This window comes from Peromyscus eremicus, chromosome 1 (genome assembly GCF_949786415.1).
Source record: "Peromyscus eremicus chromosome 1, PerEre_H2_v1, whole genome shotgun sequence".
NCBI lineage: Eukaryota > Metazoa > Chordata > Mammalia > Rodentia > Cricetidae > Peromyscus > Peromyscus eremicus.
In genome coordinates this window covers 44861971-44876930 of record NC_081416.1, presented here as the reverse complement: position 1 = coordinate 44876930, position 14960 = coordinate 44861971, and the positions used below count along the sequence as shown (strand labels likewise).

The following is a 14960-nucleotide window of genomic DNA, read 5'->3' as shown; positions in this document are numbered from 1 at the left end:
GGGCGCTGTCCATGGTTGCAGCATCTTTCAGCGCACCGCGTCAGGAGGCCACCGCGGGGCCCTGCGATTGGCCGAGGAGCCCCTCGCCACCCCCACCGCCAGCCCCGCGTCAGGCCCCCCAGGCGCGTGCCGGCAGGCCTGTGGCGGCCCTGGGCTCCCGGGCGGCACACCCACTTTCCTTATTAGGACAGAGTCGGAGCTGGAGCCGCTGCGGGGCGTGGGCTGGGCCAGCAGTCCTGAGGAAGCTAGAAGGGCTCAGTCCCCGCCAGCCCGCCGAGGGAGCGGCTGGTCCCTGAGCCCCAAGGAGCGACCGACCACTTTCTGGAGATTCTGCTCCTCCCTGCTGCTCTCATCCTTCTTGGAGCTTTCCATCCGGACCACTGGTCCCAGTCCCTAGCAGAGACATGGAAGAATTTTTGCAACGCGCCAAATCTAAACTGGTAAGTTGAAGCTTCAGGGGCGCCTGTGTCCGTGCGTGGGTGTGTGCTGCCGGAGGCGGGGAGGAAAGGGTGTGCAGAGGAGGGTGAAGAGGAAAACAACTTTGCAGCTTAGTTGACGGTGTGTGCAAGCTGTGCCAGCAAAGAATCTCTGCAACTCTCTAGTATCAGCGATCTTCTCCCCACAGCCAGGCAAGGTGCAGAGGTGAAGTGCTGAGGCCTGTCTGAACTGGTGTGACTTATGCGCCACACAGTCCCTTCCCTTCCGCCTGGCTTCACTCCCGAGAGTTTGCTCCCAAAGGACAGTGAGTGAACGAGGGTTCTCCTCCTCCGCAGAAAAAGAACCCAGCTTTCCTTCCATAGATGCAAAAGACCTGTAGGCGTGAAAAAGAAAAACAAACACAAACAAAAAACCGAAGCCCTGGAACAGTACTTTGGTTGAGAGTGGCAAAGCCCTTGTGAGGGCCAGGGCTCTGCCTGCTCAGCGCAGGACTTAGGGGCATCCAGGGTATCCCGACTCTGTTCTCTGCTCCTTTCCACACCCTGGAGCTGAGGCAGAAGGGGATAGCCCCAGCCTCTGAGGCTCCGCACACTGGTCTGGTATGTTTTACTGCCTGAAAATGTAAACAGTGAACTGTAATTTCACCGTGTGTCTGCAGTTACCACCCATTCTGAACGTCGGGGCACTTCTCTCTAGCATGGCGATAATAATCGTAATGGAAATGCTTCAGTCTTGGCACTTAAGAAAGAAAAGCCAGGCCCATTTAGAAGCTGTGTCTTTTATGAAGACCTAAGGTACCTTTATGGGTCTGGCATAAGAAAAAAATGCATAGTCTATGGTGCCTATAACCTTTAAACCTTCACAGAAGCCAGGCCTAAAGTCTCTTGAGGTGATGCCACCACCACAAGGCAGGATGTCCTCTATTTATCGGACACAACAAAGGGCAGGGAGGGCCTTCACTCAGGGTTAAAGCTGGAAGTGAAGCCAGACAGCATCAACTGTAGATATCTTTTCTCTCTTTTCCTCTTTCTTATTTTTTTTTAAAAGAGACCATTAAAGTTGATGAATGTTGATACTTTGTTTTTTTTATCTTCAGCCCTTGCCCACCCCCAGCCTATCTATCACTGAGTGTTTGGGAGAATTTGTTTCAGAACTGAGAAAGTTTCTGATCATTTCTGTGGTTGTTGACTCCTTAGAAGTTTTACAAAAAACAGCGTGTGGGGGGTGGGGGGGCAATTTACTGCAGAAACTCAATAACTGCCTTGCATCTTTGCTGGAATAAGCACCCGCTGTTCTTCCCATGGGAATGGGAGAAGCGTGCTGGAAATGTAAAGTTAATCTTGGCAGCTTGTGGTATGGGCCTGTGTGTGTTAAGAGGATAATGATGAAGGATAAACACAGAGTTCGGGACTGCGGCTGTGGTCCATCACATGTATTTTCTCGGTTTCTAGCAGTAATGCTCAGATTGTGGGGTCCGCTGGGAGTCTCATTCCTGAGCAGCAAAGCTGGAATGGAAATTCCCTCTTTGAGAATCATCAGCTGAAAGTGATGTGTAATTTATTTACTGAGTCCCTCCATCAGACCAGCAATTGTTCTCCATCATTAAAACAAAAAAAAAAAAGACTGGAAAAAGGAGGTTGTTTGAAATTGTTACCAGTTTCCTGCATTAGCCAGAGGAACAATTATAGCTAAATTGGTCTTTTCTTAGAATAGGCTTCTGGCTAGAAATCACAATTAACCTTTCTCTCTCAGCTACCATAATGTGTCTGGTCAGTTTTGGTCATCACACATTTCTCCTAATAAATATTTTTAGTAATAAAATTCATGCTTATTATATAATATGCAAAGAGAGAATACTTTAGCTGTTGTTTTCTTTGGGAAGATAAATCATGTCTGTAATCATGCCATTTGTATGTGAGAAGTTTATTAAGGAAAAGACATTTACTGTTCTGATTTTTGTGCTTAACTTCTGCTAGAACCATAATTAGAATAGAATTGTGGATAAACTGTTTTCTGTTCAAAGTTAATATAAATTGATCTATATGATACTTAAAACTGCCCGATTGCTTGATTTTCCTCTTGATTTTATTATTTATTTTGATGTGTTATAGGTGTGATATATAACTTTGAATGGTTTAGAATAGTTGAGGTTCCTCCCAAGGTCTGGACATGGGCTGGTTATCCAGGAGACAATGATTTGACTCCAAAGTGGAATTTCTATGAGCCATGGTTATATTCTCCAAGAACCAAAACTTTGGAGTTCTTAGCCTGGTCAGGCCTGTAATCCCAGAAACTAGGAAGGTCGAGGCAGGAGGATCACACGTAAAAGGATTCCCTACAGAATGAGTCCAAGTCAGCCTGAAAAACTTAGATCGGATCTCAAAAGAGAAAGAAAGCACGTGAGAGGCCTAGGTTCCCCCCTCATCCAGTAAAGCAAACCACCAAACAAACAAAAAGCGTTGGAGAGATTTGTCTGCTTTTCCCTACGACCGATACTTGTTTTTCAACCATTGTTGAGAGTAGAGTATTTTCTTTCTAGGCCAGGGCCTGGATTAAACTAAAAGGAACCAAGTCAACAGTATAACTGACAGCAAGGAAAAAGCCAGGGGTAACAGCAGCCAGAGAGTGCTGCCCTTCGGTGGACATGCCTCCCAGTCCTCCATGAAAACACAGCTATGCCTCTGGTCTGGGAACCCACTGCTGGTTATGAAATGGAGTGAGAAGACATTTTCCTCCTCTCAGCCAGTGTCCCCAGGCTCTTCCTCCACCTGCCAGTTCAGAGTTGAAGCCGAGGCAGCCTGAAAATCTTGCAATTCAGACCAGGCCTCTGTTCAGTTAAGCACTTGTATGGCAGTGGCTTGGCCTTTCTTAGACACACTCACTATTCCTTTGTAAGAGAGACTGAAGAAGAAAGGTAAGGAAGAAGTGCTTCCTGCCTATGATTTGGGAAATGTTCTCCAACTTTACAGAATTTCCCTCAGAAAAGTGTTCAGATCAAGGATCAATTCATGGAAGTAAGCTCTAAGTTCCCATGAACTTTTGGGGAAAATTATAACTGAGGGATAACCTAGGGGTGGACAGAAAGTGTGGCTGAAGTGTGGCTGGCAAGAAGCCAGTGTCCATGCTAGGTAAGATAGTTGCCGAGCCTCTTTTACCCCCATATACCACCAGCTGGTGCAAGTCAGGCAGCTGCTGTTGGTGGGGACCACTGCCACCCACACTCTGGGACATGCAGGTCGTGAGTCAGCCTTGGAGGGGTCACCTGCTGCTGCTGGAAAAATGGGACACATCAATATCCCAGGAATTCTGTTTGTCAAGAGAAAGTGAAGAGTCATGACTGCAATCCAGGGGACACATCTGCCACTCAACAGTGACAGCTGAGGCACTTGTGTCTGAAGTTTGACTTTGTCGATACACGGATTTCTATAGGAGGAAAAGGCAGGGGAACTGAATGTCAGTGTAGACTCCGGGATGAGAATTCTCAGTCTAAACTCTCCATGAACGGCTGCATTGGAGAGAAGCTCTGTGGCATAACCATTTCAGTGGGAAATTGAAGCAACACAGTTATCCTTATTTCTTACACTGGAAGAAGATGCATGTTCACAAAATGGATTTAAATTCTTTATTACATTTATGTATGTGTGTGTGTGTGTGTGTGTGTGTGTGTGTGTGTGTGTGTAGGTCAGAGGTCAGTTTTCAAGAGTTGGTCTTCTCCTTTCACTATGTGGGTCCCGGGGATCAAACTCAGGTTTGTCACCCTATACCCGTTGAGCGTCTCTCAGAACCTTGAAAAGGAATTTTTAAAAGCACTGAGGAAAGGACTGCAGTGGTAAGGGGCGGCAACGATGGAGAGGCTGCAGAGCTGACTGTATTCGGATCCAGGGCCACGGGATCAGCCCCCACCGCACTATAAGCCAGGCAGGTGCTCTGATTTTTTGAGGCAGGGACTCTTGTAGCCCAGGCTAACCTTGAGCTTTTGATTCTCTGCTTTCCAATATCTGGGATTACAGTCACGCTCTGCCTTGCCTGGCTTGAGTCAGTGCATTTTCCCAGAGCATTTATAAACAGGAAACTCGGGCCTCCAAAGCACTTCTCTGAGTAAGTACAGTGTCATCTGCTTGCTTGTGGGCTGATGAGAAATGAGCCCTTGGCTAGATCTAGAGTCAGCTGGATTTCTCACTGTGGGATCCGCCAGACCAGCAGCTGAGAATTGCTTTAGCCTCAAGACCTTTGGAAAAGAACCCGCCCGGAGCTTTTCCAGGTAACCGGATGTCAGAGTCTAGTGGTCTGTCTAAAGAAAAGAGGTTTTCGTTGTCATTCACACAGCAGCTCAGGTCCTGGAGGACACATGATCAATGGGCAAGGTGCTTTTCAGTCTGTGGTTTGGGGGATATTTATGTCACCTAAATAAAAAGCTGACAAGTTTGGTGTAGCACTGGTTATCTGAGTGGATAGTGTGGTTATTTTGACTTTGGTGTATAAATCTGGGGCACTCTTTCAAGCCATGGTATCTTAGTGAAGGAAGCTTTTGCTTTCTTGGCATTTCTCCCCCCACCTCTAGTGTTCCATCTGAACAGAAAAGAATGGGAATGGGATAGTGGAGACGGTTGGAAGCTGTAAAAGAGGAGACAACAGATAGGCAAAGAATGTAGTGTGTCTTTAGTCACTGAGTCTTCTTGGCCCCTGGGCTTAGTGGAGACTCATAGACTTTGTGGTCTTTTGGAGAAAAGTACGAAGGGGCTAGGCTGGTGTGGGTCTAGGGGGCGGCACTCACATGGACTTTGACATGAATAGCACCTCTGGGCTTGTGCAGTACACGATCTACACGGTGATGTGGCTCTCCTATCATAGCTACCCAAATAGCCCATTCACGACTTTGCCCTGAAAAATCAGGCCTATATAGACTGAATTAGGAAAACTTAGGTAGTTTCTAAGCTGGAGATATATAATGGTATTTACTTCATGTGTTTGTCATAAAATCAAAGTGAGATACCATGGCTCTTAGCACAGAGCAAGGACTCTTCTCTCCACTCTTCCCCAAGCTGCTTCTCTTCTGTAAGACACTATGGTAACCAATGATGTTGTCAATCATCCAGTTTATCCAACTGGAAACATCCTCTCCTTCATCCTTGACTGCGGTGGCCAGCACACTGGTGTTCTACAAACTGCTCTCATGCAGCTTGTTGCAAAGGAGCCTTGAAAGTATCTGGCACTCAAAGCTGAAAGCATCTTCCACCACCATCCCCCTAAAACCCTGAGAATTGCTTTAGCCTCAGGACCAGTTTCTCCATCTTAAAACCTTGTGGTTACTTTCAACGGCTCTTAGGAGTCTGGATGACATTCTTAGCACACCACTGCTGTTACCCTCTTCTGGCTTCTTCTCCTTTGCCTCTGGCTTAATAGCAGCTGCCATTTCTTCACATGAGGTGAAGAAAGGAAATCCCCCTTGCCTATTGCTCTCACTCCTTGACTATAAACCAGATTTTAAAAAAATGCTTTCAGGTCTCTTATCTCAGTTTGTCAGTATATTGGGCAAGTTTGATTAATGCCAGTGTGCTAAGAATAGTCAGTGGGGCCTCCATATGCTTTTACTAACCACTATATCTCTGGAACCTGGCATGGTGCTTGATGCTCTATATGATTTTAGAATGAATGAAGCTGCAAATCAAGAGTCCTGGTCAAGGCATGTTAGAATGTAGTGGCCCAATAAAAATGAATAGCTGGATGGCCAAAGTTACATCCTTGCAGGCCTAAATCTGGAGCAGAACTGGGAACAATCTGCAGGATGCCAAGTTCATCGGCAAGAAGGTGAGGGGCTTTAAGGTCAAGGAGTGCTAGGCAATGCTTTTCACACTGTAATCCAAAATGTCCTTACAATGTTAGGAGGCTAGCTATTTTCCCTGGGTGCTTGGGATACGTAAATGTTGACAGAACCAAAGCGTGGGGACAGAAAGGCAGACGGGAAAGTAAGGCAAATCTCCGTACAGTCACACGTGGTAGATGAATGAACAAAAGAGTTGTTACTTCCGGACTTCCTTAGTGAGGCTCTAAGAGTAGAAGTTGGATAGCCTCAGTCCCAGTGGATGTACCAAGCTGGTCCAGCGTGTTCTCTGCATCTGTGCTATTACTAACACTATGAGACAGATCGACTGGGAAGACTTTCAGCACCCCTCAGAATAAGAGTAACGGTACCAGATTTGTTTGTTTGTTTGGGTGGGTGGGTCCAGACTTACCACTGCACACCTCATACATTGAGCAAACTCATGCAAAGTTCTGAACCAGATCCCTTGTTTAGACAGTGGGACTGTTGCAGGGCATAACATTGGTCCTCTACCTCATGTAACTCTCAGGATGTGACCTGAATTTCCCAGCTACACTGATGACTTTATAATGAAAAGTCTCTACATTTTTGTATTCACGTGCAAAATTTGAATATTTTTATGTATTTCACAATTCATGTTTTGAAGCAAGGCATATTGATGTTTAATTTCCTAGGCTTACTGGTTTAGAAATAAAATTTTCTTTCTTAGTTTTTATTTTGTTACTCTTTTTAGAATGAGAGGTATCTTTATTATGATTTGTTTTTTTCTTTTGACTCTTGGCAAGAATATGTAAACATACTTTACAAAAATGTATCCAATCTTGGATGTATTTTAGCAACAACTTATGTCTAGCTAGGGTTTACTTGTTCACTTTTGTGAACTAGATTTTTTAGTAAGAGAGAATATCTTACAGAACCCTCCAAACTATAGCTGAAGTAGATGTAGACATACTCCAAAGCTTGTGTTCTTATCCTTGGTGGCTGCTGACCTCCCTAAGAGCAGCAATGGGCACACATTTGTGCATCTGAGACCTTGAACTGGTATGTATGAGGCAGCCATGGAGGAAGCCACTTGCTCTAAATAAGAACTTAGATTTTCCTGGATCATGAGTTCTGGATTCAGAAGAACCTCGGACAGCCTTCTGTTCCACATGCATTTCTTGGCCCTAAATGTAGTGCAGCATTGTGGCTATGTGTGAGTTCTGCAGCCAGATGCCTGATGGCAGATCCCGACTCTGCCATTGCCAGTTAGTAGTCACACAATCTTGGGTACTTTGCCTTCCTGAGTCTTGGTTATCCTGTCTGGAAAGTGAAAACAAGAAGAAAATCCCTTTTCTAAACCTGCAGCAGGTGGGCACATGTCAAAATGAGACTGTGGTCTCCATCCATGGTACTAGAAAGGTGACAAGGGCCACTAGTGGATAAGAGAGCCAAGCAACCCTGTTCACTGTCACAGAATTGGGAACAATTCTTAGCTCTCTTTATTTCAACCAAAATCTGTTGAATATCTGTCTTAGCTCTAAGAGAGACCTGTTTTGTTTAACCCCATATTGGCCTTTAGACAGGGAAGTTTACATCTCTGTGCTTCTGTTCTGCATTAAAAGCCTTGGACAACTGATCAATCAACTAATACTACTGAGAATTTTTTATGAGAAAAATATGGCACTAGAGTTTTGAATAAGCTGTTGATCTTCATTGTGTGCCAGTGAGCTATTTGGAGGATAGAGTTATGTGACTAGTTTTCAGTATAACTAGAAATAGTGTAGGTGTAGACAAACTTTTCTTTCCCCACCCACCAGTTCTTAAATAACCAACATGGAGACTTAATATGAATTATAAATGCTTAGCTGATAGCTCAGGCTTGTTACTAGCTGACTCTTACAACTTAAATTAACCAATTTATATTAATCTATGTTCATCTTCCACCTCCTGTTTCCTCTCCATGTCTCTGTGACCCCTCTGACTCTGTGCTTCTTCTTCCCAGTGTTCTTAGTCTGGTTTTCCCACCTAAACTTATCCTGTCCAGCTGTTGTCCAGTCAGATTCTTTATTAAATCAATCACAGCCTAATTTACACAGTGTACAGAAGGATTATTCCACAACATGTAGGTATTTGGTGAAGTTTTAATGACAAAAATATATTGTGAGAGGTTTAAATGGAAAACAATATTTAGGTGCCAAGGTCATGAACACATTGTTTGGTTAGGCAGATTCCCTCATGGTTAGGGCTGTCCTGGTGGAGCTGGTGGCTGGGGTTACTTTGGGGGTTATTTTGACCCATTGTAAGGTGGTGTGAACTTTGGTGGACACAGCTGTGAAGGAAACCTGGGTTGCTGTTGCTGCTGCTGTCCTGTACCCATCCTGCCATCACTGTCTAGCAGGCTAGTGAGGCAGCATCCCAGAGGACTGATGGCGTGCTCAGCACGTCCAGTGAAGCAGAGGTGAGCGAAAAACCAAAGAGGGAATGGGAAGGGAAGTAAGAGCAAAGAGAGGGACAGAGAGATCTGGGGTGGGGTATGGGGACGTCTGCACAATGGTGTAACTCAGAAGGAAATCCGAAACTCAGCTCAGGATGACTCAAGGGCATTTCCTGTCTCTAAGCTCATTTCCCCAGCAGCCTTTGCCAGCCCAAAGCCTGCCCCAAATGGGGAATTCAGCCTAGGCAGCTTCCTCCAGGCAGCTGAAATTAATTATTGAAAATGCACCAGCACTGTCTCCATTTAATTTCCTGTTGCTGTGATAAAATACATGGAGACAAAAGCAACTTAGGGGAGAAAGGGTTTATTTGGCTTGCAATTCCAGGTTACAGTCCATCACTATGTGGAAGTCAATGTGACCAGGGACTTGCTGCAGTCAGTCACATGACATTCACAGCTAGGGGCAGAGAGCGATGAATTCATGCATGCCAGTGCTCAGCTCCAGTTCCCCTGTCTTAGAAAGTTCAGGTTCCCTTGCCCAGGAAAATGGCACCCCCACGGTGGGTGGGTCTTTCCACTCCAATTAATATCATCAAGATAATCACACATATACTTGCCCACAGGCCAACCTGACCTAGACAACTTCCCATTGAGGCTCTTTTCTTCGGTAATTCTACACTCTGTCAAGTTGAAAACTCAAACTGACCATCACACCCACTATTAAGTTTTTCACAGGAGAATCCCGAAAGTTCTATTCTCTATTTGCTCCGGGCAACACCAGGCTGCAGTAAAGGCGAACAAGAGGCAGCTACCATCCTTTGCACTAGCACTTTAGCAAGCACTTTGCACAGTACTCATGCATTTGCTTTTCCCAAGAGTAGGTGATAGAAGTCGCTGGTGGAGGAACAGCACAAACAAAAGCAAGTCCAACAGGACCTTACAGAAGCAGGCCGGGGCCTCCAGTGTGTGCCGTTGCATTTGGTGTGAGGTCGATAGTCCTGAAGATGGGCCCGGCTTGTGGAAGACAAGCCATCATTGATGTCAACTACATACATACAGTATTATAGTAACGACCCTGAATAACCAAGGGCGAAAGATCTATAAACTTAGTGTCTGTCGTACATAAAAGGAAAGATGTGGTGTACAAGAAGCAAGCAATTTCAGTTAAAAACAAAAACAACAACTCATTAAGAGGACTAAATTAGAAAAAAGTAGAAACGGTTACGTAGAGGGTGAATGTCTGTTGTCTGGTGAGGCCTCTGGAATAGGAGCCCATGTCCTTCAGTCAAACAGGTGTGTGAAATGTGTTTATCACAAGTGATCATGATTCAGCACAGAGGATAATGAAGCTGGAAATATGAACTGTGGGGAGGTATGAATCCTTGGCATGTCTGAGAGGTGAGTACTCACCCCAACTCCCACCCTGAACCAGTAATTCATTTGGTGTTGGAATCCAGGAGAATATAACAGAGACCATGGGCATGAAAAGGCCTCCAAGCAAAGAATGTTTGGCAGACCCATGCCAGCTGTCAAGTATTTGAAAGGGTTTTATGAAGGAGCCCTGTTTAGGAATCCTTTTTTCCCCCCATAGTTGTAAAATCAAGACTCAGAAGGACCCACTTTCCTCCTTTTAAAGGAAGCCCATTCATTTCAGAAGGCCCAGACTTTTTTCCATAAAAAAAGATGATCTCATAAGTTAACGAATGACTTTTGTACATAGAGAAATGTTCCTGTTGGGCTTCCTGCCTCTTCTCCATGAAGGGAAGAGAGACAGAAGCTCTTCCAAACTGCACACCCTACACCTTCTTCAGGCATATTTTCACAGAACTGGTCATCTGGCCAGACCAGCACCTGGCTCTCAGAACACAAAAATGACAGATGGTCATTTTAGCTCAGCTGCTTGTAGCGCATGGGTGTGTCCAAGAGGACAGAACACATGTCTGGCTGCTTCCAGGAAGGCAGCTGGCCTGGGCTCCTCTCTTCGGAGGCAAAGGGACAAGTTACTCAGTGAATACGAGCACCCATGTAAAACGCCAGGTGTAGTCATATGCCTGACTGTAACTCAGTACTGTCGGGGGTGGAGACAGGAGGATCTCTGGGGTCTGCTGGCTGCCAACCTAGCTGCAGTTTGGTGGAGAGACCCTGTTTCAAGGGAATAAGGTGGAGAGTGATAGAGCAGGGTACCCGATCTCTTCCCCTGACCTCTACACATGTGTAGTATATGCATATCTGAATACATGCAGGTACATATACCTCTCTCTCTCTCTCTCTCTCTCTCTCTCTCTCTCTCTCTCTCTCTCTCTCTCATATAGAAATAAATAAAACCATGCATAAAGCAAAGACATTGCTGTGGTTCTATAATTGACTGTGCTGGCCTCTTGGTTGATAACCCTGGATGGTGGCCTGAAATGCCATTACTCTTGGAAAAATCCAGAACATAAACTCCTTGTGGTAGAGGCAGACCAAAATATCATCCTAGCACTGGCTTTTAAAACATTTTGAAAGATTTATTATCCTTCCAAACCATTAGGTCTGTTTAAGCCTGATGAGGGAAAGTGTACCTCTTATTTTTATGGAATTATCTCATTAAAAAACATGCCTCTCATTTCATTTAATTATCTCATTAAAAAAGCATGGCATCCCTATCCCTTCCTATAAAGAAGGGCTTCCTATGCTGCCATTTATATAGATTATTTTGATGGGCCTCACAAACATTGACCCATATGTTCCCATTTTCCTCTTCGTTGGATTTGCACTCTCAGACGAGTGGCCATTCCCTGGTTATGCCCTGGCTCGGTGGCCCCTTGACAGAGGGGTGTAGACCCAGCTGGGAGAATCCCACTGGTCCATCTTGTGTTTGTGATTTGTGCTACAGAACTGTTAACAGCTCTGGAGTCACAGACTTGATGTTTACAATGGTCACAGCTTTGGCATCTGTAGAAACATTCTTGGATTATATTGCGGTCTTATTTCTTAGTAAAATAATAACCATGAAAGCAAATCTGGAAAAGAGGAAATATAAAACTCTTGTTTTTTTAATACATGTAGAAAAATTAAGAGCTAAAAGTAGAAACTTAGTCTGTTCATTGAGTGATAATGGGTAATATTTTGAGAAGTGGATTTGCTAGTTTTCTGTGCTCAAGACAAAATAAAATGTTCCCACATGTTGGCACCTTGACTTTTATTATTTTAACAACATTATTTACTAAGTATTTTCCTGTATTATCACACAGTATTCAGAACCGACATCCTCTTCTAAGGAGAGAAACCATAGAGATAGCTTTTGATACGTGCTTTTCATGTGAACACCTTACAGAATGAATAGAAATGTCTCGCAGGCCTCGGCCGGCTCGTGAGCATCACTCCCTCACTGCTCTTGGCTCCTTGCAACTTCTTGCCCCATTTAACTTCTGAGACCCTTTCTCTCAAACACTTAGCTGACACTTTTAATGGATGGATCCCACTGTTTTTCCACTGTTTAACCTTTATTGTTTAACCTATATACAATTGTTTATTGTTTAACCTATATACAATTAATTTGGAGATGCATATCTTTCTACATTTCAATAGCTCTAAAATTGAGATGCTTTTTATGCATTTATTTTCTGTTGCTGACAGTTCCATACATTTATATACTAAGTTTCCATCCTTTCCACCCCTATTACCCTGTCTCATCCTTACTCCTTCTTCCGTTCCTCCTTCCCAACAGGTCTACTCCTCCTTCCATGTCTGGTGAGTGTGTGTGTGAGTGTGTGTGTGTGTGTGTGTGTGTGTGTGTGTGTGTGTGTGTTTGACCCACTGAATTTAAATAGGACTGCATGGGTGGGGCATTATTTACTGCGACAAATTTTCATTGGTTATACCATTGAAGAAAGTGACATCCCTTTCCCTAGTCACTCTTAAATGTCTAAGGTCCCTTAAGAGGGATAGGGCCTTAGGAGTTCTTCCCTCCTTATATAGGGGACATGAGCATCTGTGGCATTTGGTAGCCTCAGGGTTCTGAAATCAATTCCCTTAAAACCTTGAAGGATAGCTGTTGTTAGTAATTCAGAACATAGTATTGCACTTCATAATTGCCATTCATATTTGTATCATATATGAGAATGAGATCAGAGAGACGAAGTACAGCCTTGGTCAAGGGCACACAACCAGTTAATTTAGTGAGAGAGCTGGGTGAAGGATGTCTTTTCTGATTTCCTAGCATCTGTGGGTCCAGAAAGTTGGTTCTTTCAAAAGATGATTTGAAGGTAGTTTGGATTCTTCTGCATAAAAGAGAATGATGGGGCAGGAGGCTGGAGAGATGGCTCCGTGGTTAAGAGTACTTATTGCTCTTGCAGAGGACTGGGCTCAGTTTCTAGTATCTACATGGTGGTTTACAACCAAACATAAGTCCAGTGCCAGGGGATCCAATGCCCTCTTCTGACCTCCACAGTTACCAGGTATGCACATGGTTCACATACATACATGCAGGGAAAACGTTTAGACATATAACATAAAATAAACAAATTTAAAGTACCTTTTTTTGGAAGAATGACGGAGTGAAAAGACAGGGTACTTTCCAGGAGGAGGCCAGGTGACAGGGAAGTCCTCACGTAGGAACAAGCTCAGTGAACTCTGGAGGTTTGTGTGATGGACCCTGATGTGCAGTAGCAAAGTGTAAGATTAATGAATGTGTCGTTGGTAGAATCATGCTGAGCACCACAGGCTCTGGAGACCAAATGTCACCTGGAACGGGAAGGGACGCCTGAGAGACAGGGTCTCTGGAGAACTTGTGGGATCATCTGATGCACCTGTCATGGGGCAACATGGGTGTCAGTTCTGTTGATTCAGCTGAGAGTTCTATGTGGGGAAGTTTAATTGCCAATAATACAAACTCTTTCCCTGCTGCAGAGAAGGTGTGATCTTGTCAGATTTCCCCTTCTCTCTCTCTCTCTCTCTCTCTCTCTCTCTCTCTCTCTCTCTCTCTCTCTCTTTCCTTTTTCTCTATTCCAACTCTCCTTCCCAATAATTTCTTTATTAATAAAATAGGGAATAGTTTTAGTTTAATGTCATTTTAGTTTATCAGAATTTGTTCTAAGAAATACATTTGTGCTGGGCAGTGGTGGTGCATGCCTGTGATCCCAGCACTCGGGAGGCAGAGGCAGGTAAATCTCTGAGTTCGAGGCCAACCTGGTCTGCAAAATGAGTTCCAGGACAGCCAGGGCTACACAGAGAAACCTTGGGAAACAAAAACAAACAAACCAAAAATACATCATTTGTTACAGCTTGTGTTCGTTAGTGTTTTTTTTTTTTCTTTTGTTTGTTTGTTTTTCTGTTTGACACAAGATTAGGGTCATCTGGAAATAAGGAGCCTCAAGTGAGAAAATGCCTCCATCAAACTGGCCTGTAGGCAAGTCTGTGGGGTCATTTTCTTGATTCATGATTGATGCGAGGGGGACCAGGCCACAGTAGACAGTGCCACCCCTGGGCGGGTGGTCCTGAGAGGTATAAGAAAGGTAAACTGAACGTGAGCCTGGGGAGCTTTTCTCCATAGTCTTTGCTCAGTCCTTGTCTCTAGGTTCCTGCGTTGAGTCCCTGCCTCAGTGAAGGAATGTGATCATGATGTGTAAGGCAAACAAACTCTTTCTTCCCTGAGTTGCTTTTGCGGTAGAAAGTTAACTGGGCACAGTTACAGTGCGCCATAGGCCACAGGGCAAGTTCAAGGTGTGCAAACCTGATGATGCACTAGGCGTCCAGGCCCATGCAGAGAGCACTTGCGTTGCCTCTCTGTCTGTCTGTCTCTCTGTCTCTGTATCTCTCTGTGTCTCCACTTTCTTCCCATACTCCCAGACCCCAGAGGCTTTAACTCGGGGCCTTAGACATGTCAAACACATCCTCTCATCCCATCTTTCTTAAGACTTGTTTAATCCACCCTGGTGGAAGACAGGAAGCGTGAGCTGTAATTGAAAGAAACTTCAGGGAAGTCGGGTTCAGGATTACTCCGGGCTTCATGTTTTGTTTGGGTGAAAATTTTAGGCTTATTGTTGTCTTTCAACCCCCTAAATCCAGGTTTTTCTCTTGGAGATTCTGTTGTCTACTAGGATGTTTTGTACATAGACTGTAACTCCAGATGCCATGTTGAGATGGTTTTGCATATTCCAAGGCAACTTACTTGACATGATACTTTCTTCCAACTTCTTTCTCCCAGTGTTGGCTGGGAGGAGAAACCAGACTCTGAGAGACTGTGTTGTGTAGGTGCCGAATCATGCACATAAATATTGGCATGCTATGGGGCAGATGGTTATG

The 14960-nt window shown here is 44.6% G+C and overlaps 1 protein-coding gene across 4 annotated transcripts in view; it reads left to right on the top strand.

The window, feature by feature from the left end:
* The first annotated feature begins 248 nt into the window (after positions 1-248).
* Prune2 (prune homolog 2 with BCH domain) overlaps positions 249-14960 on the top strand; it is a 262900-nt gene continuing 248188 nt past the window's right edge. For all 4 annotated transcript variants that reach the window (XM_059259935.1, XM_059259952.1, XM_059259943.1 and 1 more), the window contains exon 1: positions 249-440. In XM_059259935.1, coding sequence (XP_059115918.1) covers positions 405-440 — 36 coding nt within the window. In that variant the 5' untranslated portion in view covers positions 249-404. The remainder of the gene's footprint in view (positions 441-14960) is intronic.